The sequence below is a fragment of the Channa argus genome, chromosome 9, assembly GCF_033026475.1.
Source record: "Channa argus isolate prfri chromosome 9, Channa argus male v1.0, whole genome shotgun sequence".
Taxonomy (NCBI): domain Eukaryota; kingdom Metazoa; phylum Chordata; class Actinopteri; order Anabantiformes; family Channidae; genus Channa; species Channa argus.
This window is the reverse complement of record NC_090205.1, coordinates 5,555,916-5,582,051: the sequence shown is the minus strand read 5'-3', so window position 1 is coordinate 5,582,051 and position 26,136 is coordinate 5,555,916. Positions and strand designations below refer to the sequence as shown.

General features: G+C 40.7%; 1 protein-coding gene across 5 annotated transcripts in view; it reads left to right on the top strand.

The window, feature by feature from the left end:
- Positions 1-26,136, top strand: part of kalrna (kalirin RhoGEF kinase a) — a 119,739-nt gene that overhangs the window by 30,583 nt on the left and 63,020 nt on the right. For 3 of the 5 annotated variants that reach the window (XM_067515396.1, XM_067515395.1, XM_067515400.1), the window contains exons 2-19: positions 1,676-1,750; positions 5,491-5,605; positions 6,566-6,758; positions 7,973-8,146; positions 8,259-8,342; positions 8,744-8,875; positions 10,161-10,283; positions 12,016-12,138; positions 12,600-12,791; positions 13,942-14,073; positions 15,505-15,603; positions 15,744-15,875; positions 18,424-18,546; positions 21,799-21,990; positions 22,313-22,482; positions 23,091-23,265; positions 23,563-23,815; positions 25,208-25,374. In XM_067515396.1, coding sequence (XP_067371497.1) covers positions 1,676-1,750; positions 5,491-5,605; positions 6,566-6,758; positions 7,973-8,146; positions 8,259-8,342; positions 8,744-8,875; positions 10,161-10,283; positions 12,016-12,138; positions 12,600-12,791; positions 13,942-14,073; positions 15,505-15,603; positions 15,744-15,875; positions 18,424-18,546; positions 21,799-21,990; positions 22,313-22,482; positions 23,091-23,265; positions 23,563-23,815; positions 25,208-25,374 — 2,654 coding nt within the window. Of the gene's footprint in view, positions 1-1,435; positions 1,568-1,675; positions 1,751-5,490; positions 5,606-6,565; positions 6,759-7,972; positions 8,147-8,258; positions 8,343-8,743; positions 8,876-10,160; positions 10,284-12,015; positions 12,139-12,599; positions 12,792-13,941; positions 14,074-15,504; positions 15,604-15,743; positions 15,876-18,423; positions 18,547-21,798; positions 21,991-22,312; positions 22,483-23,090; positions 23,266-23,562; positions 23,816-25,207; positions 25,375-26,136 lie in introns of those variants that run through there. The other 2 variants (XM_067515399.1, XM_067515398.1) reach the window with 2 other exon arrangements.

Here is a 26,136-nt window from a genome sequence, read left to right as displayed (position 1 = left end):
TTGCTGTGGTGTTGGCTTGTCACCTTACCCCTGTATCTGAGCTGCTCGGCACGCACCACTGTTTGCTGGTGTCTGTCATGTTGGTACAATATTTATGTTCCTCACAAATGGTGAAACTTAATCGTTTATGCAAATGTTGTTGCAAGAATCCAATAAAAATGCAAATGAAGGCAAGAGGCATGACTTTGCCTAACTCCAGTCTTAAGGAAAATGTGTTTTCGCCCAAACAGAAACACTTAGGAAGAGTAAACTCAACCCAAAACAAGAGCACATAAGCAAATTTTTAATTGCAGAATTTAAATGTCGACATTTTGGGCTTGAAAAACATCACGTCGGTTCTTGTCTGCCTGTGCCCATGAAACAATACATGACTTTATTGTAAACAGGGGCAACGCAGGGTTTTGTACATGACATCCAGTGTGGAGAAATGTTTGGGTAATAACTACACTGCACTATTTACACTGGGCCTTTTTAAAGCACCACAATATGGGTTTTGCATGTTTTATCCATGGTTTGTTCATTATTTTGAGGCCGGTCTTCCAAACTTGCTTGTTTAGTCCACTCAGAGGGACTGTAGCCACTTATTAAAAAAGGGTTTTGTTGAGGATTGATTCAAAGGGCTGTTACTCTGCAAAGACGATGCAGCCTCAATGGGTACATTTGATGGACAAGGTCAAGCCACTCGGAGTTTCTTCATGAAAGGAAGTCGGGGACAAAGAGCCCATGATGTGTGTTTAAAGGAACCAATACAATCCATCTCTCTACTGTAGCTTAAACCACAACATCCATAATAAATCAATGTTGTTTCTGTGAACTGCTGGCAAACTGTTACATAGAACTGATCAATTACACCAATAACCTCAAGCAAGATCTATAAATGTGTGAATTGTGGAAAGATCTGATTGGTGATGTCTCACAAATTAATGTGAACATGTGTGAAGCTGATCTGTGAACACCATGTTGGTTTAAAGCTGTTCATCTACAATCAAATCACCTGCAACACCTGCTCCCAAACATACAACACTGGCAAAGTCATTTCCCCCAGACTTTACCGAACTGGGGTTAAAAAAAAAAAAGATTTGAATATTTAAATTACCCCCTGAGCCTCAACGTTTGAGGTTTTTCTGTCATGAATTTAAAGCAGGTTTGTGCAAGACGGTGGACTTCTCTCTGTGTCCTGAGATAGATTTTGCCGACTTAGCATTCTCACTGTGGAATGTTCTTGGAATTTGTGTGTGTGTGTGTGTGTTTTGCAGCCTGGACAGTGTATCACATGCACATGCACACAGCAGGACATGGACATTTGGGCTTGTTTTGTGCTAAGAGTGGGAGAGAGGTGAAGTGGTAGAGAGAGCCGCAAAGAAAATGAGAGAGAGAGAGATTTCGTAACACGACAGACGGATGACCAGATGAACCGAGAAAGAAAGAAAAAGAATCAGAGCAGGGGATCAAAATTAGATGAATATTACGAAGAATGGATCTGGAAAACAGTGGCTGAGCTGCATTTGTTGTAATTTGATGTCAAAGACAAAAGACAGAAGCAAAAGAAAATGCTAGATTTCTGTGGGTGGGTGCCTTTCCCTTTTCAAAGGAATGTTAATCTGATAATGGGATTATTGCTAAAAGCTGGAAAGCTCCCCTGACTCACCGTTCCTGTCTCTCCGACTCTCCCCAGGTTCATTCAGGACTGACGGCATCAAGGCATCTGATGTTCTTCCTGTGCTGAAGGAGAAAATCGCCTTCGTTTCAGGTGGGTTTCAGTTACAGAAAGTCACAAAGCTGCCGTCTCTCACTCAGGGTCTCGTTTATTGCTCGTTCCAAAAGTAACTGAGTCCAAACTTTTTACCAAAAGCGACGTATATCCGTGGCTTTTTTAAACTAATTCAGGTTGTCTCCAACACGTCGCCAAAGGGTTAATGAACCCGACATACATTTGAAAACTTGTGGGTCTGCTAGTGACACTGAGCACAGTAAAAACTGTAGATACTAACAGGGGTCCTCATGAGGAGAACCCCCCTTCTTCCATGACCTCACTCAACTTAGCAGTGTGTCAACCAAGGAAACCTTCAGTACTGCTGAAAAGATCACTAACGTAGACCAGGGATTGAACACCTCATTCTAAGACAGGAAACAGGCAGGAAAAATCATCACAGACCCTTCACACCCCAAACATGACTTCCTACATTAACTTGTCCTCCCTGGTCAGTGCTACAGATCACCGTGTGCCAAAACAAGCACAGAAAGGAGACACTCCACAGGCCATCGCACTCTCAATTGCTCAGCCACATGATATAGATCAAGTCTGAAAAAAACAAGATGGAACATTAAGTTAACTCAGAAATGAACCAACTATAAAGGATTTTTTTTACAGTTTCAAGAAAATGAATGGCACTGTTTGCAATTTCCTGGTTTTCTGCATATCCGTATAATTCTAATATGATAAAACACAAACAGTCCTGATCCTTCATGTATTTATAGAACACACCCATCAAACATACAAACCTCAACCAAGCGCTTCCTGTAACTGTGAATTAGTTTTACAGAATCTCATTTGGGTTGAGGTCTAGGCTCAGCCTGCAAACCCTCCAAAAAGCAGATTTTGTGTCTCCAAAGCCATTCTGTTTGCTTCCATGTCCCTCTGCATCACTAAGCTTCTTCTAAGCTTCAGCTTGCAGACAGACACCCTGATATTATTCTTTAGGACATCTTGACAAACTTGGGAATTCATTTTCTTCTCCTCAATGGTCCAGTGGCCCAGAGGCAGTGAAGCAGCCCCAAATCATTATGCTCCCTCCACTCTACTTCAATTGGAGGATTATGTTGTCATGTTGTATGCAGTTGTCTTTTCAGGCCATAGTGCTGCGTCTTCTTCGCAAACAGTTCCACCTTCAAATCATCTGTCCACGAGGTATTTCCTCGTGGAGAAGTGTTGAAGATGTGTGTGAGACGAAGTGTTGTGGAGTGTCAAGATGGTCTCTGGCAAATGTCAGGTTTTCTGGAGTGTTGTTTTTGGACAGTGGCAAGACGCACTCGGTGGTGTCCTGCCATGGATACCATGCCTGTTCGGGCTTTGCGTATGGTTACCTTGTGAACAGGGATGTTAACCAACCCTTAACAAAATCCTCCAAGTCTTTAGGTGTTAGTCTAGCGTTTTTTTTTTACCTCAGTGGGCATTTGGGGTTTTGCCTTTGAAATGACCTTGGCTGGGCTTCTGGGCAGACAAGCTTGGGCAATTTTTGAGATAATTGACCCCTGGCTCCCCTGAGCTTCCCAGAATGTTCAAACGGACCATGTGACCTTTTGGGAGCACATATTTGTGCAAAAAGGTTGTCTCAAACTTGAGTTTCAATAAGTCCAACTACAGGTCCAGACTTACTGATGATCATCTTCAAGCCATACTGAGGGTCTCAACTGCTTCCTCCCTCAAGCCAATTGTAGCTCAACTATGTGAGAGGAAGCACTGCTAGGTCTCTGGCAGCAGGAAGTAGGCAAGAGAAGCCATGTTCATGTTCAGGAGAACCCACTGAAGTTAAAGAACCGTTAGTAGTGATGTGTTGAAGTGAAGACACTGAACCCTTTCAAAAGTTCAGTGTCTTGCCCAAGTGGGTCAGGGGAGCCCCTTGCATGGCCGTCACTACCATTGGTGTATGAGTGTGTGTGAATGAACATTGTAAAGCACTTTGGGTAAAAGGCCATTTACCATGAAGGTGAACTGTGTTGCACTGATAGAAGAGGTACAGTAAGTTGAGGTGAGGTGAGTTCTTACTTTTACACAATGAATAGTAGTTCAACAGTAGTTCAGTAATTATTGGAACTAGCTAACGCAATGTAATTATGGGTTAAAGACAAACAAATTAGAGGGTGAGTGGGTTTTTTGTTGACCGCCTCCTTCTGTTTGTTACTTTATTTTGCTCTGTGCTTTAATTTGATCAATATCATTTTGATTTGCACATGTTGTTACAAATGACTTTTTTAATTCAAAGTCATAAAACAGATGTTTTGCATCTCAGACAAACAGGGCCTCTCAGAAACGTTTACTTTTTTTTTTACTGAAGTTGCTACATACATATTTAAGCAAAGGACTTACGTTCCCCTTCTTCATCCTTAGAATCTTTCCACAAGTATTACATTTCACTGTTTCAAATAAAGTGTAGTCCCACTTTAGAGCATTTAGGCCACTCTTCCATGTTTACTAAGGCTCATTGAGTTTTCATGCATTCGTGTACATCGTCAATCTTTGTTTCCTTTGCCAAAACGGATCCGTTGCATTAAACAAAGTAAATGAATGCTTTGTTTCACTGCAGAGTTTTTGATCCAAATTGGATCTAGCTATCGGAATCCATCTTTAATTTGGCAGTATTTGGATTGCACGTTTTTTTTTATACACTAAGTGCTAAGATGTACGAGGTTTAAGTGCTGTTTTTATAATTGTCTCTGTGTAAAAACGTAACTGAATAAGAACGAGAATATGGGAGAGAGATCACATGAACCAAAGGGGGAGAGACAGCATGTAAAAGACCAAGAGTGCCAGCAACAATCTGTCATCGAGATTAGTCCTTAGATTACAGCAGCACACTCCCTCGCAAATCACACACGCACACACACATGCACGCACACACACTGATTTTCCACGTCTGAGTAGCAGTTTCATAAACAGTGTGGTTTGTGTTTCTTACATTAATCTAACCAAAATATCTCTACACACATAATTTATCGCAGAAAACGGAGAGAGTTTGTATTTCAGATGGACTTCGGATGCTTTGGAAAGTGTGTTTACAGGCTGATGTAGCTGTAATTGTGATGGGAGTTATGTTACAGACACAGAGATATTAAAGCTCTTAGACAATCGTGCAGATTAACAGGGATGTGGTCGGCCTGGTGCTAATGGAGTGATGTGGTTACAGGGTAGAGTAACGTCTGGGCCGTAACAATAGTTCTTTAATGCTGTTTTTATTTGGTTCTGCCTTTCAATTTCATTTTTCACACAGGACCGTCTTGTGTTTTTTAGCCTTAAATTGAATCACTAACAGTTTGAATAATTTGAGTAATACTGTTACTGATGCTTAATTTTTTTCTAATACTATAAGAGGAGGCAGTTCTAATGTTTTGGCTCTATTTGACTGAGATATGTCAAAGCAGGTGCTACATTAGTGTGGGTGACTAACCCAACGCTGGGTGAGTTGTAACCCAGGAATTAGGAAGCCAATGTTTGTTTTAGAGCTTTAATTTATAAAACTTGATTTAATTGGATTTGATACTGTTGTTGCTACATGTATAATACTGCCATCAGTTGCACTACATCAGCATCACTACTTCTCCTTCTACTTCTACAGTTTTTTCCCTAATATTCACATTGCAACAAGTTTTTTCAGGCCATTGGTGGATTTTTTATAAAGTCAGAGGACTTGTTGATGCATAAGTAAGTTTAATAAGATAAAGTCACCATGGCAATCGAACACTACACGATCTTGTTTTTATGGGCGTTCACAGGAGGGCGAGATAAAAGAGGAGGACCAATTCTAACATTTCCGGCCAGAAGTAACCACGACCGAATAAAACAAGAAGACCTGAGGAGGCTGGTGACCTACCTCTCTACTGTTCCCAGGTAAACAGCACACACAACACACAAGTATTATTACTTATTATATTATTAGATCTTACTGCATTCTCAGTTAACCATGTTAACTCGTATCATATTGTGATTCGGACTTTGTTGAGACAGATACACGAGGGAAGAAGCTTAGCATGCAGTGCATGTTGATGGCTTTGATGCCGTCCACACTCTGGAGTCAAACGCTCCTCTCTTCTCTTTCACAGCAGCAGATGGAGAGCAGTGTTTGATTTGCATCAGTGTGAAAGCTGCAGTGTTTTCGGCAGACAGCAGCAAGTCTGTCACACTTCAAGTCCATTTATTTCTGCGGCCCCTCGCCACGGCCTGAGGTTGTTACTCGGTCTAGAGAGTGTGATGATCCTCTCTCTGCCTCAGTAGTACATTGTAGGATGCACTACTTCTAAAAGGCATTGCATTAAAAAGCTATGTTATAAAAAAAAAAACCCATCATCATCACTGGCTAAATGACTAGATGTGAGTGTGTCCTTCAGTGCAAGAACAGGCAGAGTGTTCAGTCCGATCGTTGCTTGCAGCTGCATTCAATGACATGTTAACACATTTACCTGGCTGACTGGAACACAGTGCGATTGACCCAAACTGGCCCTAAATCTGTATTATCATTCAATCTCCATCAGCCCTGCTCTCCTTGCTCCTGCTAATGGAGCTGTTGTTTCCATGGTGACAGGTAGAGTCGGTGCTTCCCTGAGGCAGACCATAATGAATGTGCTGTTGTTGACTTTATATTAATAGAGGCTGTGTGAGAGTGTATATGTGAAGTTGGGGGGAGCATGTTTTTCGAGCAGTATCTGGTCAAGTGTTTAGCGAATCTGGCTTTGATTAAACAGTTTTTAAGTTCTTCCAGGTGGAAAGTTTGGAAGCCGAAAGCATCGTTTTTGTCTTTTCCCACTCTACCTGTAATCTTGTATATCTGCTGTTGTTCTGTCTGTCCCTCAGTGAGGACGTGTGCAAACGTGGCTTCACTGTCATCATCGACATGCGGGGCTCTAAGTGGGAGCTGATCAAGCCTCTGCTGAAGACTCTGCAGGAGTATTTCCCAGCTGAGATCTGCGTGGCCCTCATCATCAAACCCGACAATTTCTGGCAGAAGCAGAAAACAAACTTCGGCAGTGCAAAGTTCTCCTTCGAGGTCAGTGGGACAGCCCTTGATTTCCTCGAGAGTCCAGGAAAAGAAGCTTAAGGCGGAAACGTGTGTATTAATGTGATTTGGTTGTGACGCCTGGTCGGACCTAGTTGGTCCTGGTCAGTGAAAGTCTGACTTAACCGGTGCTGGTAGTTGACAGTGACAATCGTTAGGTGTGTGCTGGATAAAGGTTCTAGTCTTTAGTCGTTCTCACAACTATTATTTTAAACTTGTTTCATATTTACGAGTTGTGTCGGAGGCCGATGACGTCACAGCCGATGCAGCCCTTCAGTAACTATTGCTTTACCTCGGAAAAAAAAAAAAACACAGGCAGAAGAACAGGCGAGACTCTGTCTCATGGGATTTGGGGTGTGAGTCTCTATCTCTAGAACTTTCCAAACTGTCGTTAAGTGTGTTTGCTTAGTCGTCAGGTGTTTACCACAGTCTTAATGCGTGAACTGTCCAGTTTGGTGCAGGTCTTCAATTCGGGTTAAGCTTTGGATTGAACTAGCCAAAAACATGTGATGAACTTGATTTAGTTTAGGTAATTATTCCCTTTTGCAGTAATAACATTCAGATTAACAGTTTTCACATTTGGGTCAGGGTGACTTTACTTATGCAGATAACTGTAGCTTAAGACTGTTTGGTTAATATTGATGGTAACACGTTTGCAAATTGTCTAAAATATTGTCTAAATACATTCTGGTTTAGTAGGTCATACTGTTTGGATTAGCTGCATGCTAGCCACCATAGCAAGCTAACGCTACAACTACCTGGTTAAGGTTAGTAGCATGTTTGGTAGTTTTGCAGATGGCTGAGGCAAGTTTTAGCCAAGTATTTGGATCAATGTTACCAGGTTCAGAAAACACTGCTTAAACTGGTGGAGGATATAACTGAAAGTAATAAGTTGTTGAATTTAGCAGGTCATTATTTGGCTAACTGCTTTCACGTTTAGTTATTTGGTTCAGCAATGTTAACTGGTGTTTAGCGGCTAAAACAATTTCACTTGATCAGCCCAATGCAAGTTACTGGTTCAGTTACACACTATCTTCTAGTTTACTGATATTATTTTAGATTTTTCCTTAGAGTTTACATATACAGATGGTATTAATCTGTGCTTGTGTTCTTGTATTGGACATAGGGCACAAAGCTGTAACCTCTTCCACTGTTAAACACATTCATTTGAATATTTTTCTGAAAACTCTGTTCGTGTGTACCAGACCAGTATGGTGTCAGTTGAAGGTCTCGCCAAACTCGTGGACCCCTCCCAGCTGACGGACGATTTCGAAGGCTCTCTGGACTACAACCACGAGGAGTGGATGGAGCTTAGAGTCTCTTTAGAGGAATTCATGTCCAACGCTGTTCACCTCCTGTCCAGACTAGAAGACCTGCAGGTAAAGAGAAGGATGGATGAATGGGCACATGGCTGAATGGTTGGATGGATGGAAAACCTCTAATGGGGACCAGTTTGTGCCCTTATGAAACAGCTGTGCTTGTGTGTTGCAGGAGCTTTTGTCTAAGAAGGAGTTTCCCGCCGATGTGGAGGGATCTCGTCGGTTGATCGAGGAGCACACGCAGCTGAAGAAAAAGGTGAGTGACCCAATGTCAACAACACTATTGCACAAATAGAGGTAAAAAGAAGTGAAGCAAACTGGGTTTTAAGATATTTTATGGCTTATGGCGGCTGCGAGTGGCCTCACTATATGTGTGAATATGTTGTTCTCGTTCTGATTTAGGTTGTTTTTATCTGGTCCTCATCCATCTCATCTCCTCTGTATGTGCATGGCTTGTTTAATGCTGACCACCAGCCTGCCAAGGGAAAAGGAGGCCTTGGGCTAAATCATCATTTGATATTATTGAATGTGATAAATACACAAATAAATATTGAAAGTAAATGATTGTAGTAATTAAAGGAAGTAAATTAAATTGCTTTTCCATTTACCTACACTGAAACTGTTAGGCCATTGAAGTAAGGACTTATTTTTCTTTAGGTGCTTAAGGCTCCAGTGGAGGAATTGGACCAGGAAGGGCAGAGGTTGCTCCAGTGTATCCGATCGAGTGACGGTTTTTCAGGGAAGAACTGCATCTCTGGCTCGGCTGACTTTCAGAGTCTTGTACCCAAGGTAACTCACTCCAGCTGACTGAGAGAGAGAAAGCACAAATTTAGTTTAAAAAAAAAAAAACATTATTGCTTTCTGATGCACTTACACCAAACACAGACCACACACATATAAAATGTGAAACATTAAAGATTGGGTATTGAAAGTAGAGGAAATAATGACTAAATGACTCACCTGAGTCAATCCACATGATGCAAACAATCGAGTGAAGTATTTGGGTACTTACTTTTTTAGGAATTAAAAATAAGGCATGAAGTACAAACCGTAGTTGAGTCGTCTACAAACGATCAGGTTTATTGTCATATTTACTCAAAGAACCTTCAGACATGTTGTACACTCTGATACACTGTGTATTTTACTGGTGGAATGATAAAATAATGGGACTAATATGACCTTTTCTTTGAACCTTAGGCAGCATCATACAGGATAGAAAAGTTCACTCTGCATGACAGTGAAAGAAAAAGTTTACTGCATAATCAACAATCAGCTACTCTGTTTGTTTTCCTTTTCCTTTTTCCTGATTAAAAAATGATAAAGATGAAACTTAATGATCAATGCACATCATCATTACAACTTGTGAACACTTCAAACACACTGCACCCTGATGCATGATTAAGTGCGTGGTCTCATTTTTTTTTCTGACCTAGTCAAGGGGCCCTCTGCTCGTTATCATTCTTCGTTAGAGCTAATGAGAAGTACTCGCTGCATGTTAGATCGTTAGCCGCAGGACTCCGCGGGGAAACTTCAGTGCAGTAAACATAAACACTGCATTACAAACTCAAGAATGTATTTATTTTAATATTTAATAAAAGACTGGCATCTCACATATATATCTGTCGCAAAGTGTTTACAGTGTAGTATGCGTTTTACGCCTCCAGTGTAACCTGTAAGTTCAGTTTATAAGCCAAATAACATTGCGATGTCTTGGTTTTTAAAGGACAAGATGAATAAAAAACTGAGATCTTTGAACACCTACACTGCACACCTGCCATTAATTCTACAAAAAAAATTAATTGTAATGCAAGTTTAGACAAACAAATCACAATTAGCTTGGACCGAATGCCTTCCGAAGAACATCAATACATCGGGGACTGCAAACAGATCCATACCCTCTGTAGGTCATTTTAACTGTGTCTAAAGTGTCTAAACTGTCGACAAGTGGGAAATCAATTGTCTTAAACTACAGCATTACATTAAATAACCGCAGCATGTTTTTCCTTCGTATTTTGTGAGCTGAGGCAGAAGAAATATCAAACTTTATTTTTTTTAAAATACACCTTTCCCCCAGGTGGCCAGTCTGCTGGATAAACTCCACTCCACGAGGCAACATCTCCATCAGATGTGGCACGTCAGGAAATTGAAGCTGGACCAGTGCTTCCAGCTGCGCCTCTTCGAGCAAGATGCCGAGAAGGTAAGTCATGATTCAAGATTATTAAACTTGTTGTATGTTGTGATTTCTGTACGAACAACTGGTTGATCAAACTAATTGAATGTGCTTGATAAAATGAAGTTATATACACATATGAATATATACAAATATAAAACTTATAGTCTTACTCAGCTATGAAATTGCTTGCTTGGACCTGTTTCACAGTTAATGTTCCGAGGAATATTTCTCGGCTTTATTCTTTACTACAAGGATGTGATGTACAAAAAATGCGTTGAGCTATTTTAACCTATCATGTTATTAATTAAAATCCATAATAGGACCTTTAGTTTGAAATACACATGACACACTAAAAAACCTATTGGGAAGCTTGTTAGCACCTCGTCCTGTTTATCCAAAGGAACAATCACAGTCAGCAGTTGGTGCAGTGTAAAATTAAGTGATGAGATGTGGCTGTGAGGGAATATTTGAATTCCATTCATCATTAACATACCAGCCTGTTTACAACAACATACAAAAGTATTTCAGCTTTAATCCAAAAAGCTTTATATGAGAAGGTCACACTTTTTACACTTTTTACACCAAGGATTATGGCATAAAATACATATCATGTCCAGGGTCATTCGCATGAATCCAAGATGTCTAAACATCAACCAGTAGCCCTCTCTCTTGCTAACAGAATGTGGAGTGCAGCTTTTGCTGCTACACAAACACACACACACAAACACACACAAACAAACACAAACGCGTACATATACACAGACAGATGGGCGTCAGCTGACTTGGCGTGTTGTTCCACATAGAAATCCACATGCAGGAGTGGTAAATATTTACTGTAAAGCAAACAGAGGGAGAGGAAAAAAAAAAGCCATTTTGTCCACATCACTGTTGTCATGCTGAGGAACAGCGGGGGTGTGTGGACGACTTAACGCTGCGGGAAACACTCAGCTCTCACAGCCGAGCCAAGGAAACAGTCAGACCTGACGAGGTGTTCGTTCTGTTAGCTAGAGAAATGACTGTGTAGGTCTTGTGTAACTATGGTGACCGTGCGGCGCCAGCCTCCATCTGTCTGCAAAGGCTGATTCAGATAGAGAGGCAAGTGTGAAGGTTGTCCTGGCCTCTTAGGCCATACATTGCTGGTAAGATGATAAAGTCACGCCAACGACAAGAGAAAATGAATGACTATTCCATTTGTATTTTTACATTCTGGCTCATGTTTATCTATTCTGACCACATTTACCCTCACTTATGGTTCCATTTTACTCACCCACTTTACTGCATACACACAAGATTAGTCTGCAAGCAGCTGCTTGAAAAACATGTGTGATGCGTCTTATATAACTTCGAAATGAAAAATCATGTCACGAATTGATGTAGAAGTACATTTATCTAAAGCAGCTGCCAGTAATTGTCTATTAAGTTAAGTTCAGATCAGTAAAAGGACTTTTTTTCCCCACATGCTGAAAAACTGCAGTATTAAAATGTGATAGGTGACAATCATTCTTCATCTTGATATAGTAGTTAGACCAAAAAAACTCATGGTCTGCTTCTCCATGTCTTTTGACCGCTGTTGACTGTAAACAACACTTTGAGTTTAAGAAATCCTTCTAAAACGATCAAGTGGTTTGTCAGACTTGCTTTCGGTGCAGATGGTTTCTGTTTGTCGCCGACTACGCAAGGCTTCCTGTGCTTGCAGTAGTACAAATCACGAATGTACTTTAACTGGTATTAATGTTGTTACACTCTGTGTGTGCAGATGTTTGACTGGATCAGCCACAACAAGGAAGTGTTCCTGCAGAACCACACAGAGATAGGACGAGGGTATCAGCATGCTGTGGAGCTGCAGACTCAACACAACCACTTCGCCATGAACTCCATGGTACTTGGGTGTTAATGTACATCACTGTAGTTCACGCTGCATGACAGTGAAAGTTTACTACATAATCAGCAATCAGTTAATCTGCTTATTTTCCTTTTAGACTTTTATGTTTTTTTACGTTATCCAAATGATTCTTCATTCCAAAATACATGGTTGAGACATTTAAATGCTCTAAATTTGCAGTAACTTGGTATAGCTGACTGAAGTAAGCAAGACTAAACCACGAAAGCACAAGACCGCCAGTGAAATAATAGGAATACAGAACCTATGGGGCAACATTTGTGAAAATTCAATTGACCAAGCATTTTGGCATGAAAAAAAACATGTGACCCAGTTTTACTACAGCCTAATACACGTTTAAGTGTCTTGACACAGTATTTAAAGCAAAACATTAACAAAAACATTGATGACATTGAAACCAAGAGAATCAGCCAGTTGCCTGCTGTTTTATTTCCTCCCAGAACGCCTACGTAAATATCAATAGAATCATGTCAGTGGCGAGCCGGCTGGCTGAGGCTGGTCACTACGCCTCGACGCAGATAAAACAGATCTCAAGTCAGCTGGATCAAGATTGGAAAAGTTTTGCCGCTGCGCTCGACGAGCGCTCCACCATTCTCGCCATGTCGTCTGTCTTTCACCAGAAGGCTGAACAGGTGAGAGCAAAGGAAGCTGCCTTCAAGCAGAGCTGGGCATTTAGAACATTGCAGTCAGGTAGAGTTCATAGTTATAGTAGAGTTTCTCTCCTAACCTGAGATAAGGACGTCCCCTTAACTTCTCCATTATTAGTGGAAAAGCTGTTCCACCTTCTGCGAGACTACAGCCGCTACATTTCTGATCTGGTAACTGTCCTTGGAGTCTCTCTGTGGCAGGCAAATGTCTAGAATGTAAAATGTAAATCGGAACATTTTTAATGTCTGATCATATTTAATACATCAAACTGCTCTATTTCTCATTCTTGCGAGGTTGACATGGCAACAGATGGGACTTGTTTGACTCCTGCTGGGTACTTGACATTAGCTACAAGTGTACGTTTGAGAGAGAGCGCGAGATGAAAGATGAAAAGCAGGAGACAGAAGAAGTGGTGGGGGCACAGAGAGAGAAGAAATTGGCTGAGATTACGGGAGAGAGTGTAAGACATAAAACATAAGATAGGGAAATAGAGACAAACAAAAGCGAATTGGCAGGATGGCAGAGGGAATCAGTTTGAGAGACTAAAAAGAATTAGAATGACTAGAGGGAGAAGTGAAAGCAACCAAATGTACCGTGTTTGTAATTATTTGGGCAGTCAGCTACTCATTGCATACTGCTGCCTGCTGACCTCGTTTTAATCACTGCACTAATCATCCAATGGAAGGCTCTCACCTGTTTGCTTAGTAAAATCTAGGTGGTGACTTGTTTTGACCAGGGTGTATGCATATACTAGTTATGCAAATTGAAGCGTTATAAATTCTTCTACGTTAGGAAAATAGAGGAGAAAAGATGTAATGATTAAAAACAAAAACGGTTTAAGCCAAGGTTCCTTTTAACTGATGATCAGACATTTATATTTATTGATCTGCATCTATAGCCAGCATCTACTAATGCAGTTACATTACCTAGTTTTACATTTTGAGAAAGTAAAAATTGCGGAAAGTAGTTAGTCAGTTGCCATTGTGGAATAGAATAATTATAATTACCTGCATGGGGATGATGAACATCTACATCAAGATAGAAATGGTCAGACGAAGGTAGATGAAGAATATAAGAAACTTGAATCTAAAAATAACTACATTTTCATATTATTACACATTTTTTTTCTCTCAGTTCCTGTCTGAGGTAGAGGCTTGGTGTAAAGTCTGCAGCGAGGGAGGCTTACCGTCAGAGATGCAGGAGCTGGAGCTTGCCATCCACCGCCACCAAAGCCTGTACGAGCAGGTCACCCAGGCTTACACTGAGGTAATCTGACAGCACAGTTAACCATATGAGCTAGTAAATGAAATCTATTGATCACCAACTTCAGCCAAAATAAAATGTGTCTAGTTCACATTCTACTGTGGGAAAATATGGCTGTGATATTCTCACAGCCATCTCTTTCTTGGCATAGTTTCCGCTGTTATTGTTTTGTTTTATTTTATGTCTGTGCTGTAAAACAGTGTTTTTTCCACTTCTCTCCTGAGAGATTTACCAGCAGGCTTCAGTGTCCACTTTCTAATGTATTGTGTAGGAGAGCTCCAGCTTGTATTTGTTATAGGGACAGTGGTGGTTAGGAAAGAATTATAATTTCATTTCGGCAACAGAGTGCATGCCCTGGAACACCAGGGAGATTTGAATGCTGCAAAACAAAATCATTTTAAGGACACTACGAAGCAAGAACTGGCACAACTCCACCTGGTGTCAAGGTTCACGGATGAGGAAAAGCAAACTTCCAGCAACAACTTTATTAATAGACCAGCGTGTTTCAGCTTGTGGTCTTTGTCAGCATCTGTTTAAAAGCTTTTAGGAGATTGGAAATGACCCAAAGACATCATCTAAAATTAGTTTTTGAAGAAAAACACATTTTGGAGAAAGTGTAAATTCTGTTAGCAGATTATGTTTTGTAGTCATGTTGGAAATTCAATATTAGCACGCCACTGATGCTAACGTAAGGGCATACTGTACGGGCCCCGGGATGCAGTCTCTGTCTTGGCGTGCAGATGTGCAGCTCTGTGGCAACTGGGTGATGCTGACTGTGATTGGCTGCGATGACAGGGTGGTGTTAGTCAGCTGTTACACAACCATCCTTCAGATTTGTTGTCAGAAAATAGTCTGGGTTCCATTAAATTTAGTTTAGGAAGCCTTACGCTCTTTTCTGCAGTCTGGTATTTATCTTTAGACGGGTTAGTGCAGTGTTCGCTCAATTTATGCTTATCTGTGAACATCATAAACACAAATATAAACCCATAGCAACGCTCTGGGCTTGGCGAGGTAGAACAGCATTGTTTCCTGTTTGAGTACTGCAAAAAAGTGACATGTTCAGGGCCTGACAAGAATTTTTATGTTGTAGTCTTGACGGGATGCATGTGGTGCATGTCAATGAGGTGAAAGTATGTGACAATGCTGCAAGTAGACCAGTAATACAGAACCCGCTGGTGTGTGATACAGGAGTTGGTGGTGTTTTTATATGTATAATTTAGCAATTAGCAGTAAGACATTAAATGCTGATTTAGAAAACATGTGCAGGATTTGTTTTGAAGAGAAGAGAAACTAGAGCACAGGCAACAGAGTATATATTTTTTCTTCCAAAATAAACTTTACCTCTGTCTTTATCTGTCTGATCACTCTTTCTGTGTCTGCAGTATGTGTGTAACCTTTCTCTTTTCTCTGTGACCTACCTGTCTGGGTTTACAGGTGAGTCAGGATGGTAAAGCCCTGTTGGACGTCCTCCAGAGGCCTCTGAGTCCTGGCAACGCCGATTCACTGACAGCCACTGCCAATTACTCCAAAGCGGTCGGTGTTATTCTTTTCCTTTATGGCGTCTTTTGCTAGTTCATTGTAAAACAAAAGCTGCTTTACTTGTTTTAAGAAGAACATCTAAGGAAGTTACTTCAAAAGGACAATATCTTGTTAACATTTGGATTTTTGTGCAGGTTCACAGCATCCTAGATGTGGTTCACGAGGTTCTCCACCATCAGCGACGTCTGGAAAATATTTGGCAGCACAGAAAGGTCCGACTTCACCAAAGGCTACAGCTGTGTGTGTTTCAGCAAGACGTCCAGCAGGTACACACAAGCCCACAACACACAGTGGAAGAGTGAGAAGATAGTGTTGGTTTCTCCAAAATTCCAGATTTTAAAAATAAGGAAAAACAATCTTAACTTTTTATTGTAGTTTTGAGCTCCCTGAAATAGGTTTTGTATGAGTTTTACTCGACTATGAGATCTGAGAATTGTCTCGGAACAGCGCAGAGCATGTATGTAAGCATGCACTCATCAGAAAGTTTGTGTGTGTGTGTTTAAGAGCATGTTCATTCATCTCTGCTGTCTTCTCACCCCCACTGAACAGTGTGTAATGTAAAAATTCCTGAGATAAAAAGCTCAGAGCAGATCCCTTCTCCGCTGGTACCGGTACTCAGATTTCACAGACGAGCAGGCTGTGCGGGTTTGGAGAGGTGTCAGCCTGGATTCCTGGAGGTTTTAGATATATTCGGAAGCTCAAAATTTAATAAAACGGCTATTTTTAACCAATGGAACGAATGTCATGAGTAGAAGAGGAGGAGGTCTTTAGTATTATTTAAATTGGAAAAATATTGTGGGTCTGATGGCAATGTAGTATGAATGAGCTACAACCAAATACCACTGGCATTACTGAAACCTCTGGAATCTCAGTCCACATATGTGCTTTCTGTCAAATCTCTGAAGTCATGAACATAAAGCACAGTAACAACTACACTGATGCAAACCAGCTGAAATCGACTTAAGCTCCTGAATTTCCAACCAGCTGTGCCACCTATAGGCGGAAGAGGAACAGCAGGAGTTAGCTTAGATCTGCAGATGTCAAAGAAAGTAAAATGGCATTGAGAAACGGTCTACACTTAAAAAAAAAAAGGTTTCAATCTTGTTTCACACTTTTGATCAACTTCCCTGCCTCTTTGAGTCAACGATGCAGTTACAGTAGTTTAAAATGCAAGTGTACGAGAGATGTGATGTGAATCTAGTCTTATTCAACAACAACTGTCTAGTATTTAGTTCAAGGTTCTCAAATGTGAGTCTGTGCTGTTACACAGTTGTGAATCTTCAAGGTTTTAGACTATTGGTTGACAAAACAAGACGTACACAAAACATTAGGACATTTTTGATTGTTATTTTCCACTTGAATATTTTATTAATTAATCGTTGGATGATTATTTGAAAACCTAATTACAAAATGAAAGTAATCATTAGTTGAAGCCTTAATCAAGTTATGTAGACATCTGTGTGACACTTCACATGCTCACAATCTCTGTCGAGTACGACAGTTTTACATAAAGTTATGCGTCCTACTCGCAAAGCCTAAAACTAAAGCAGCTTCGTACAGTATATACTTTGTAACTACCTCCCCCTGAGCCAAGGCCGGCCAGGTACAAAGTAACGCCCTTCAGGCTTGAAATGAATTGACTTGTCTGAATGTGTTTAATACGCTTTCTGAAAGCCACGATTGATGTTGGCCACACACCCTCCAATATATATTCCTGCTACAACCTGAATCAGCTGTTCAACCCTCTCAGACATAAGACTAAAAATGACCATGGCTTACTTCTTACTTGTATAAAGGGGTTATACTTTGTGCTATTATCAAGTGCTACACGTCGTTCACCTAAATATACTATATTACTAATATTATTGTTTGTATTGAGGTCAGGCACAGTGTTCCTGCAGACAGACAGACACACACACACACGCACACAATAATGAGAGCAGATTGAATTAATTTAAGACAGAGCCATGACAAGTCAAATCAGCATGTATGTACTTTATGCTTAAATTAATGAGCCTGCAGAGAGAGAATTAGGACATCAGACAGACTACAAATTCAGTATGGGCGCCACGCTAACATTTCTATGTGTCCCAGGAGAGAGTGCGAGCGAGAGGTGAAAAGACAAAGAGAGAGAGAAATTGTGAGTGAAGAGATCATATCAGTAGGTTATAAATTTTTGGAAACAACCTTGCCAACTGTATTCGTCATGCATGAGTGTCTATGAGACCCCAGAGAGAGATATAGAGGCACGCAGTGGGCGAGAGACATGCACTGAGAATGAGACAAGGAGCAAGTGAGAGGGGAAGCTTATACCAATAGTCCATAAATCACAAAAAGGAGGCTATTCCAATGGATTTCTGTACTTGTATTGCTACAGGCTATGTGGCCCCAGAGAGGAAGACACAGAGATGCAGATGTAAAGGCTAAAAGAAAAAATCTCAGTGTGTAGTGTGTTTTTTGGCAGTTTTAGCCAAAGAAAGTCCAGCTGCAGTTAACATGCGCTAGTTTGTGTATGTTATGCTGACCTTCCGCTGACCTCTGCGTGGCTCCAGCTGGACTCTACATAATGACATCATAAATTACGACACCGTTGCTTCAATGCCCAGTGGTACCGGATGGACGAGAACCTGTTCCTCTCAGCTGCAGCCACCTAAATTTCCCACACAGATTTTGAAGGTTTCATCAGTTCTGTTTTTAGTTCCTACTGTGACTTGTGCATCTGTGTGTACAGTGTCAGAAACAGAGCGTCGGCAGGTCACCTGCAATCCTGAGTGCACGTGCTAGAAGACGATCATTGTGTCTCCTCCCCCCCAGGTCATGGACTGGATAGAAAACCATGGCGAGGCTTTTCTCAGCAAACACACTGGCGTTGGGAAGTCCCTTCACAGAGCCCGAGCCCTGCAGAAAAGACATGACGACTTCGAAGACGTAGCTCAGGTGAGTCCGTGTGTTGACATGGGTTTCGATCCAAGCAACCTAATGAAGCATGAATTCATAAAGCATAGAGATTATGTATTATCCACACAATGCCACAATGATCCGTAGTTTTGTTTTTGTTTTGTTACATGTCTTCACTGCACTTTGCTGCTACTAGCTTAGACACTGAACAGTCATGCAGATGAACTTTTGGATGAATATATATCTAAAAGTAGTAGTTTGTAGGAGAAGTTTGTCCCAAAAGCAACATCTTTGTCTTTACTCTAATCGATCTGGGTTTTTATTTACAGCATCATATGAACACAGAAAAAGTGCACTGCTTCCATGAAGTTATACATTTTCAAATTGGTGTTTTGCTTTTTATAAAACTTTTTTTCACTGGCCTTAGAAACATCTGTGAGTAATCTGCTTCAATTAATCCCAATTTTTCAAAACCACTAGGTCTGGTGGTGGCAGCAAACAGTAACACATGGCTCTACATAACCATTTATGGTCACATTGCTTTCCTAAAATGATTTGCAGAAGACTTTATCCATTCTTGAATTTCAGGGGATAAAAAGGCTAGTGCTCAAGATTTGGGCAGACAGATGAAAACAGTATTAGAAACATGTTTAGAAGATGTTTAGATATTAAAATGGTGTAGAAAGCATAAAACAAAAATCTGTCATAAATTAGTGGATAAAATAACTTTTCTAATATTGAAGTACGAACAGGCAGTATCATTACTGGCAAAATCATCAAGTAGGCCTGCTTGGAGAGGCTCACCGCAGCACTATTAGCTCATTTTTAGCTGGAGCTTCCACTTTAAAGTGGAGGGGGCCTAGTCAACGTGTTTGATGTTTGAAGTGGATTATTTTTTTAATCAAAGTTGTCAGTTGTCTGATTTGATTTCCTTTAAATGCTTGGATAACGTGTGTGTGTGTGCACAGTTTTTGAACAAAAGTTCAAACAATATCGTATGTGTTAGGATCTTCAAGTTCTTACTGTCTTTACTGTGGTTAAATGAATCTGAACACACACGAACGCATGCTGCAGGGTGCCAGGACATTCTAGATCATGTTATATAACTACTTTCTCCCCTTTGTTTCACTTCTTATTTCACCATTCTTCATTTGTTTTTCTGTCAACAAAGTTAATTGTCTTTTTACCTTTTAAACTTTTGCATTTACATTCCGTAGGCATCTTACAACAAAAAAAGAAAACAGTCAAACAGACGTCTATTCAGAACCCCTGGTATGAATTACCAGGGGTTCTGAATAGTTGCTACTTTGCTCATTGAAGTTTCAGTAAAGTGATAATCCTATAAAAGAGTGAGTGTTAATCCTATAAAGAGTGTGTAGTTGCATAATCGGATGTGTACATTCTGGATTAGGATTAACCTTCATAACCTGCTGGGGATCAGCATTAACTGAGTCAGATGTTCTTTCTGTATCTTTTACAAATTTATATTCATTTATTATTTCTTCCTCTTCTTCTTACTTTTATTACTATTATTATAAGTATATAAGAGTATTTTTTAATAAAGATGAATTTAGTTGTATGTATGTTTAACTGTCCCAGATTAAATGTTGACATAATTTTACTGTTATTGCTGCTTTCATTTTAGCAGTGCTCATCTACTATAATTGTGTCTCATTTAGAACCAACCAAACATCAAACAAAAAGACATGATGAAATCTCAGAACCCACTGACTCTCATTAAAGCATTCATTCTCCAGCATTGTCTCACTGCCTTACATCTTCATTTCTCAAGAGAAGGTTTACACTGTTTTACCGTCTCCACCACGAGCATCGGTAGATTGGTCGATAGAGTGGGCAGAGTGTTAAATATTGTGAGGTGTCATTGGGCTCGAGGCTAGTAGCTAATTCCTAATTTAGAGGCTGCATGTTGATTTGGCACGTGTTTTTACACCGGATGCCCTTCCTGCCACAACCCTGCCATTTTTATCCAGGCTCAGGACCGGCGCCAGGGTTTCCCTTGGTGGCTGGGTGGGGGCACGAACCCGCGGCCTTCTGCACCCCAACCCAGTGCTCTACCACTGAGCCACCAGGCCCCCATTTGAAGGTTTCTCCAAATGCAGCTTCCAAAACCCTGGCAATGCATTTGTGTGAACAGCATTAGTGGCAATAGTAATTGGGCTGGTTTCTTTATACTTTTCCTGTCGTTCTTGTGTGAGTATTTGCATTTGTTATGTCTGTGTGGGGCGAAATGGTATAGGATGGTATTTTATTTACCACCCGAAAAGCACATAAACAGATAGCAAATTGTGTACGTTTATGTATCTAATAGGGTATTGTGTTTATGTTTCTGGTTATCATTTTACATTTACAATTGAATTCATTACATTGATTTGTTGATTAATAGACGCCCTATAAGTCAGGTATGGATGACTGAATTCAGTTCACAGGGATGATTCTGCTTTCCCGTCATCTCCTGGCTGTAATCCTCATCTTGAACTAAACTAGTCAGGTGGCAAAGACTAATAATCTCTTGCAAATTCAAGTCTATATCTTTTAACTCAAATATCCCTGACTGTACGCTTTCACCCAAATAACCAAACTTATATTTTTGAATAACTGGGATCATAGCCCAGTTTTCTCCCTCTGGTAACACACTCCCAACATCCATTCACCACAAAGTATGTAAGTAGGAATATATTTCCCGAAATGAAAGTTTCCCATCGTAATCCCTCATGCTTACTAGAATAGAGACCGACACTAATCCATTTTGATGAATCCCTCTGATGAATGCTGAGAGCTTTAATTCTCAGACAGGATTTAGTCCCTTTTTCGGTGAAGACGAGGTAGCAACAAAATATGTTAACACTGTTGAATACCTTACACAGGTTTTAATGTTTAATAATAAATTATGACCCAGCTGTGTGTGTGTGTGTGTGTGTGTGTGTGCGGGTGTGTGTGTGTGCGTATAAGAATTATGACATGGTAATGGTGATGATAATTCATTTATTAGCATGTCTAATAATATTATCATAATGCATTAAGACTCATTGTAAGAGTTCTACCATGGCACTAAACGGCGATGTAAGAAGCTATGCTGAAATTGTCGTATATTTGGTTTGTTTGTTGCTGTGAAAGATTGTTGGTAATGTGTCACAAGCCTGAAGAACTGTTGCCACATGCCACATGCATGTAGCCACATGCTACATGCCAATCACAATTGCATTTTAAACCTATACAAATACTGCTAATGTCGATGCTGTCGGTGATGAAGGTCCCTCCTCTCCTTGTCAGAACACTTACACCAATGCAGACAAACTTCTGGAGGCGGCTGAGCAGCTGGCTCAGACTGGAGAGTGTGACCCAGAGGAAATCTACAAGGCAGCCAGGCACCTAGAAGTCCGAATCCAGGACTTTGTTCGCCGAGTCGAGCACAGGAAGCTGCTGCTCGACATGTCTGTCTCCTTCCATACACACACAAAGGAGGTGGGACAACCAGACACACAAACACAAAATGAAGCACAATGCTAGACATCTTAGCACCAAATGTTTACCAAAAATAATTATTAATTCTGTCGTTAAACACATAGACTCTTAAGTGACAAGTGTGTGCTGCATATTGTCAGTTGAAATAGAAGAGTCAGTTTCTCTTGCCAGAGGTAGTGTAACTGTAGTCTGTCGTGTACTGTAGGTGTTAGTGTTATTATTAGTATCCACTCCTGACTATAGCAATTGTGTTGAGTGGAAGGAAACATCTCTGGTAATGGATCGATCCAAGATCTGCTAACGTCCCCGTCTGTGTGTCCAGCTTTGGTCTTGGATGGAGGAGCTGCAGAAGCAGCTGTTGGACGATGTGTGCTGTGACTCAGTGGATTCAGTTCAGACTCTGATCCAGCAATTTCAGCAGCAGCAGACGGCCACACTGGAGGCAACGCTCAATGTGATTAAAGAAGGAGAGGAATTAATACAGCAGCTGAGGTAATAATGAAATTTTGATCATTTATGATGGTGTGAGAGGGAAAGAAACTGAATACCTAGGCTTAAGTAATGATATTAATACTTATGTTATTAAAATGAGGGAATTTTTACAGCAGCTCAGATAATAATATTCATCACACATCATCAAAAAGTAAAATTCATACAACTCTCCTGTTTCTCCTCCCCTCATTTGTGTAAAAGGACACACAACAGTTCGTGTTGTGTGAGAATGTAGCTCAGTTTAACCAACTGCTTGCACTGATTTACTAGCTGATCCCATCCTATTTGAGATGGTAAAATAGAATGAAAAAGACTACTATGCTCTGTTTTTTCAAGATTTTTTTATGTTGTCATATAAACTATTTATAATAAATATTAATAAAAATAAATGTAATGCATTAATTTTTTTAACTGCATTAGTTTCTCATTGTAAAATAAAAACACCTGTAAAATCATGTCCAAAATATACAGCAAAAGTGCCTTTTTTATTTTCCTTTTTTAAAATTCTCTCCTGAAAGCATCTCTCTCTAAACAAAACTGCCCCCTTTTTGAAAGAATGTGTTGTGTTGCAGACAAACTGTACAACTTGTCCCTCTCTCTTTTCGCAGAGACGCAGCCATGTCCACAAATAAGACACCACACTGTAGTTCTATCGCACACATCCAGGGGGTGCTGCAGCAACTGGACGAGGCCCAGAGCCAGATGGAGGAGCTGTTCCATGAACGCAAAATCAAGCTGGACATCTTTCTGCAGCTACGCATCTTTGAGCAGTACACTATAGAAGTACGGGAACACGAGTGTACTACACATATTTTACTCAAGCAGCTACTTGAATTTGTTCTGAAAGATACACGTTTATGCCTGCTGTACTTTGTCTCTTGTTAGCGGCTTTCTTCCCATATTCTGTTACACGTGTGTTGTAGCACAATAACACCATAGCACACTAGGACTACAGCCGAGGAAGCTGATGGCCAACATCAACTGATATAAGCCAATTAGAGCCCAATAATACAGTGATCTCGTGGCATCCAGTGGCTTTTGTCACGTTCTGTTGTAAGCTCCCGGGGTTTTCTTCCATAGGTCACAGCAGAGTTGGATGCCTGGAACGAAGATTTATCGCGTCAGTTAAATGATGCCAGCCGCTCAGGTGGTAGCAGCGGCAGCAGCAGCGGGGGAGGCAGCGGCTCCTCGGGCAGCGCAGAGGACATCGGCCTGGCCGAGCAACGGCTGAAACGCCACGCAGAGAGGAAGGCGGCCATGAACAACATGACATATGAAGTGATGCAGCAGGGTCAAGATCTGCACCAGTACATCATGGAGGTTCAGGCTTCAGGTAAAATGTAGAGAAATTATAATCACATAATAGAGGCAACACACAGAGAAGCCCAGTTCTATCCCCAAGTGACCAGTTGTGAGCTTTTGAACAGAAAACTACACAGCCAGTGTGTACAGGTGTGTAGCTGTGTTGTAGGAGCGACTGTGGCGCAGGAAGGTGGAGCGGTTGTCCACCAATCTCACAGTTGTTGGTTCAATCCCCGGCTCCTCCGGTCACATGTCGAAGTGTCCTTGAGCAAGACACTGAACCCCGGTTGCTCCCGGTGAGTGTTGGCCAGCTGCATAGCAGCTCCCCCATCGGTGTATGAATGTGTGTGTGATTGTGAGTGTGATTGGGTAAATAAGAAGCAGTGTAAAGTGCTTTGAGTGCCAATAGGTAGAAAAAGCGCTATATAAGTGCAGACCATTTACCATTTACCTCTGCTAAAACACATTCACACTGTGTTCACGTGTCCACTTTGCTCCCTCTCAAAGTGGGTCCACAGGCTCACGTATGGATTTACAGCTGCCCAGTCTACAGTGAAGACAAGTGGGAGGCCAGATGCTTTTTTTTTTTTTTGGACTATGAACAGAAAGAAACACATGTTGTGGGGAACAGAGAGAGAATCAGGATAGCAAAATTGTCAAAGCACAATTCTCCTACTATTGGTGTAGATGTGGAGGTCACTGCCTTGGGCACTGTGCCCCCTGGAGTGATAAATCCCTCTCACCCACCACACACACACACACACACCCATCTCTACTCATGCTGGCCCCTAGTCAAGTAGGGTATTAGTAAGTTACTGATGCTGCAGATTGAGACATTATTGTAGAGGCAGGGCTTACTCGTGTCCAGTGCTCCAAAGATTATCCACTCCAGAGATCGTCGTTTGACAAACACTTATTAAAACCACGAACACGTTTCTGGTAGTACCAAACCTTCTATCTACATTGTTTTCTTGACAACTGGGTAAACAAACTTCAAAGGGAGCCATGTGATGTCATTGATGACATCATCAGTACACTTATGCATACAATTCTTAATCTAACTAACCTTACAATACACGACAGAGGAAGCCCTGGTTGGCATATACATCTATGATTTAAATGCTTCAACTAATCAGACATTGGCAGATCAAATTGAAAATTGAATCATAAATCATTCTCTTAATATGCCTTATAAGGTAATTTAACATTTACTTTTATTTTAAATTAGAACTGAACATCAACATCTTTAGAAATATATATTAGTTACCTCCCAGACTAACTAATAATAAATAAATATTATCATAAATGTCTAGTATGAAACTAGAGTGCACGTTCAGCCTACTGTGACTTAGCGTTGAGGCTGGAGTTATCAAATGTGTGTGTGTGTGTGTGTGCGTGCGTGCGTGTGCGTGCGCATTGTCAGGGATCGAACTGACTGGGGAGAAGGACATGGACTTGGCCTCTCAGGTTCAGGAGCTGCTGGAGTTCCTCCATGAGAAGCAGCAGGAGGTTGAGCTCAGCGCTCAACACACACATACAAGACTGGAGCAGACTTTGCAGCTGCGCCATCTGCAGGCTGAGGTTAAACAGGTAAACGCATGAGAACCAGTACCAAGACCTAAAGACACTGAGGCCATTCTGTAAACATGTCATTCTCTAAGTGTTGTTAATACATTTTTTTATATGTTGCTTTCGGTTCATTGATCGTCAGCTTTCGTTTGACTTTTTTACTAAGAAATTTGAAGGTAAGTTGTCTTTTGAAGTAAATTCACCTGCACACTCAGCATGTTTACTGGGTTTTGCTACTGCCAATCAGCATAATGCTTTCAGCTTCTTAATGCTCACACGGCATAGCAAAAGTAGCACATTTCATTATCAAATAAGTGAAAGGTATAAATATGCATGAAGCAAGTCACATATACATGGACTTATTCAAAAATCTGGTTAGAATCAATCTATAATTATATACAAAATGTTATTCCCTTAGAAATTACTCAATAAGGACATCAAGTGTTATAGCTGGCTTCAACTATTAACATTTCAAATGTAGTTTTTTTTTTTAAACTTTGCATTAAATGCACCTTAGCAGAGCTTTTCATTCAGAAGCAACTAAATTCTTGTGATGTTCCCAGAGGTCATTTATGTTTGAAAGTCCTGTTGTGAAATGTTTGTATAACCTCATGACCTGGAAAGTGACTTTTAGGGCAAACTACCGTGTGCATATCTACAAATTATCCATTGCTCGGATCCTGAGCCCGAAGAGAATAGAATCCTAAAAAAGGAAATACTGTAGAAGTTCTATGGATCAAGGTGGACTGACTTTTATTTTTAGAAACAAAGTACAATTTTGGA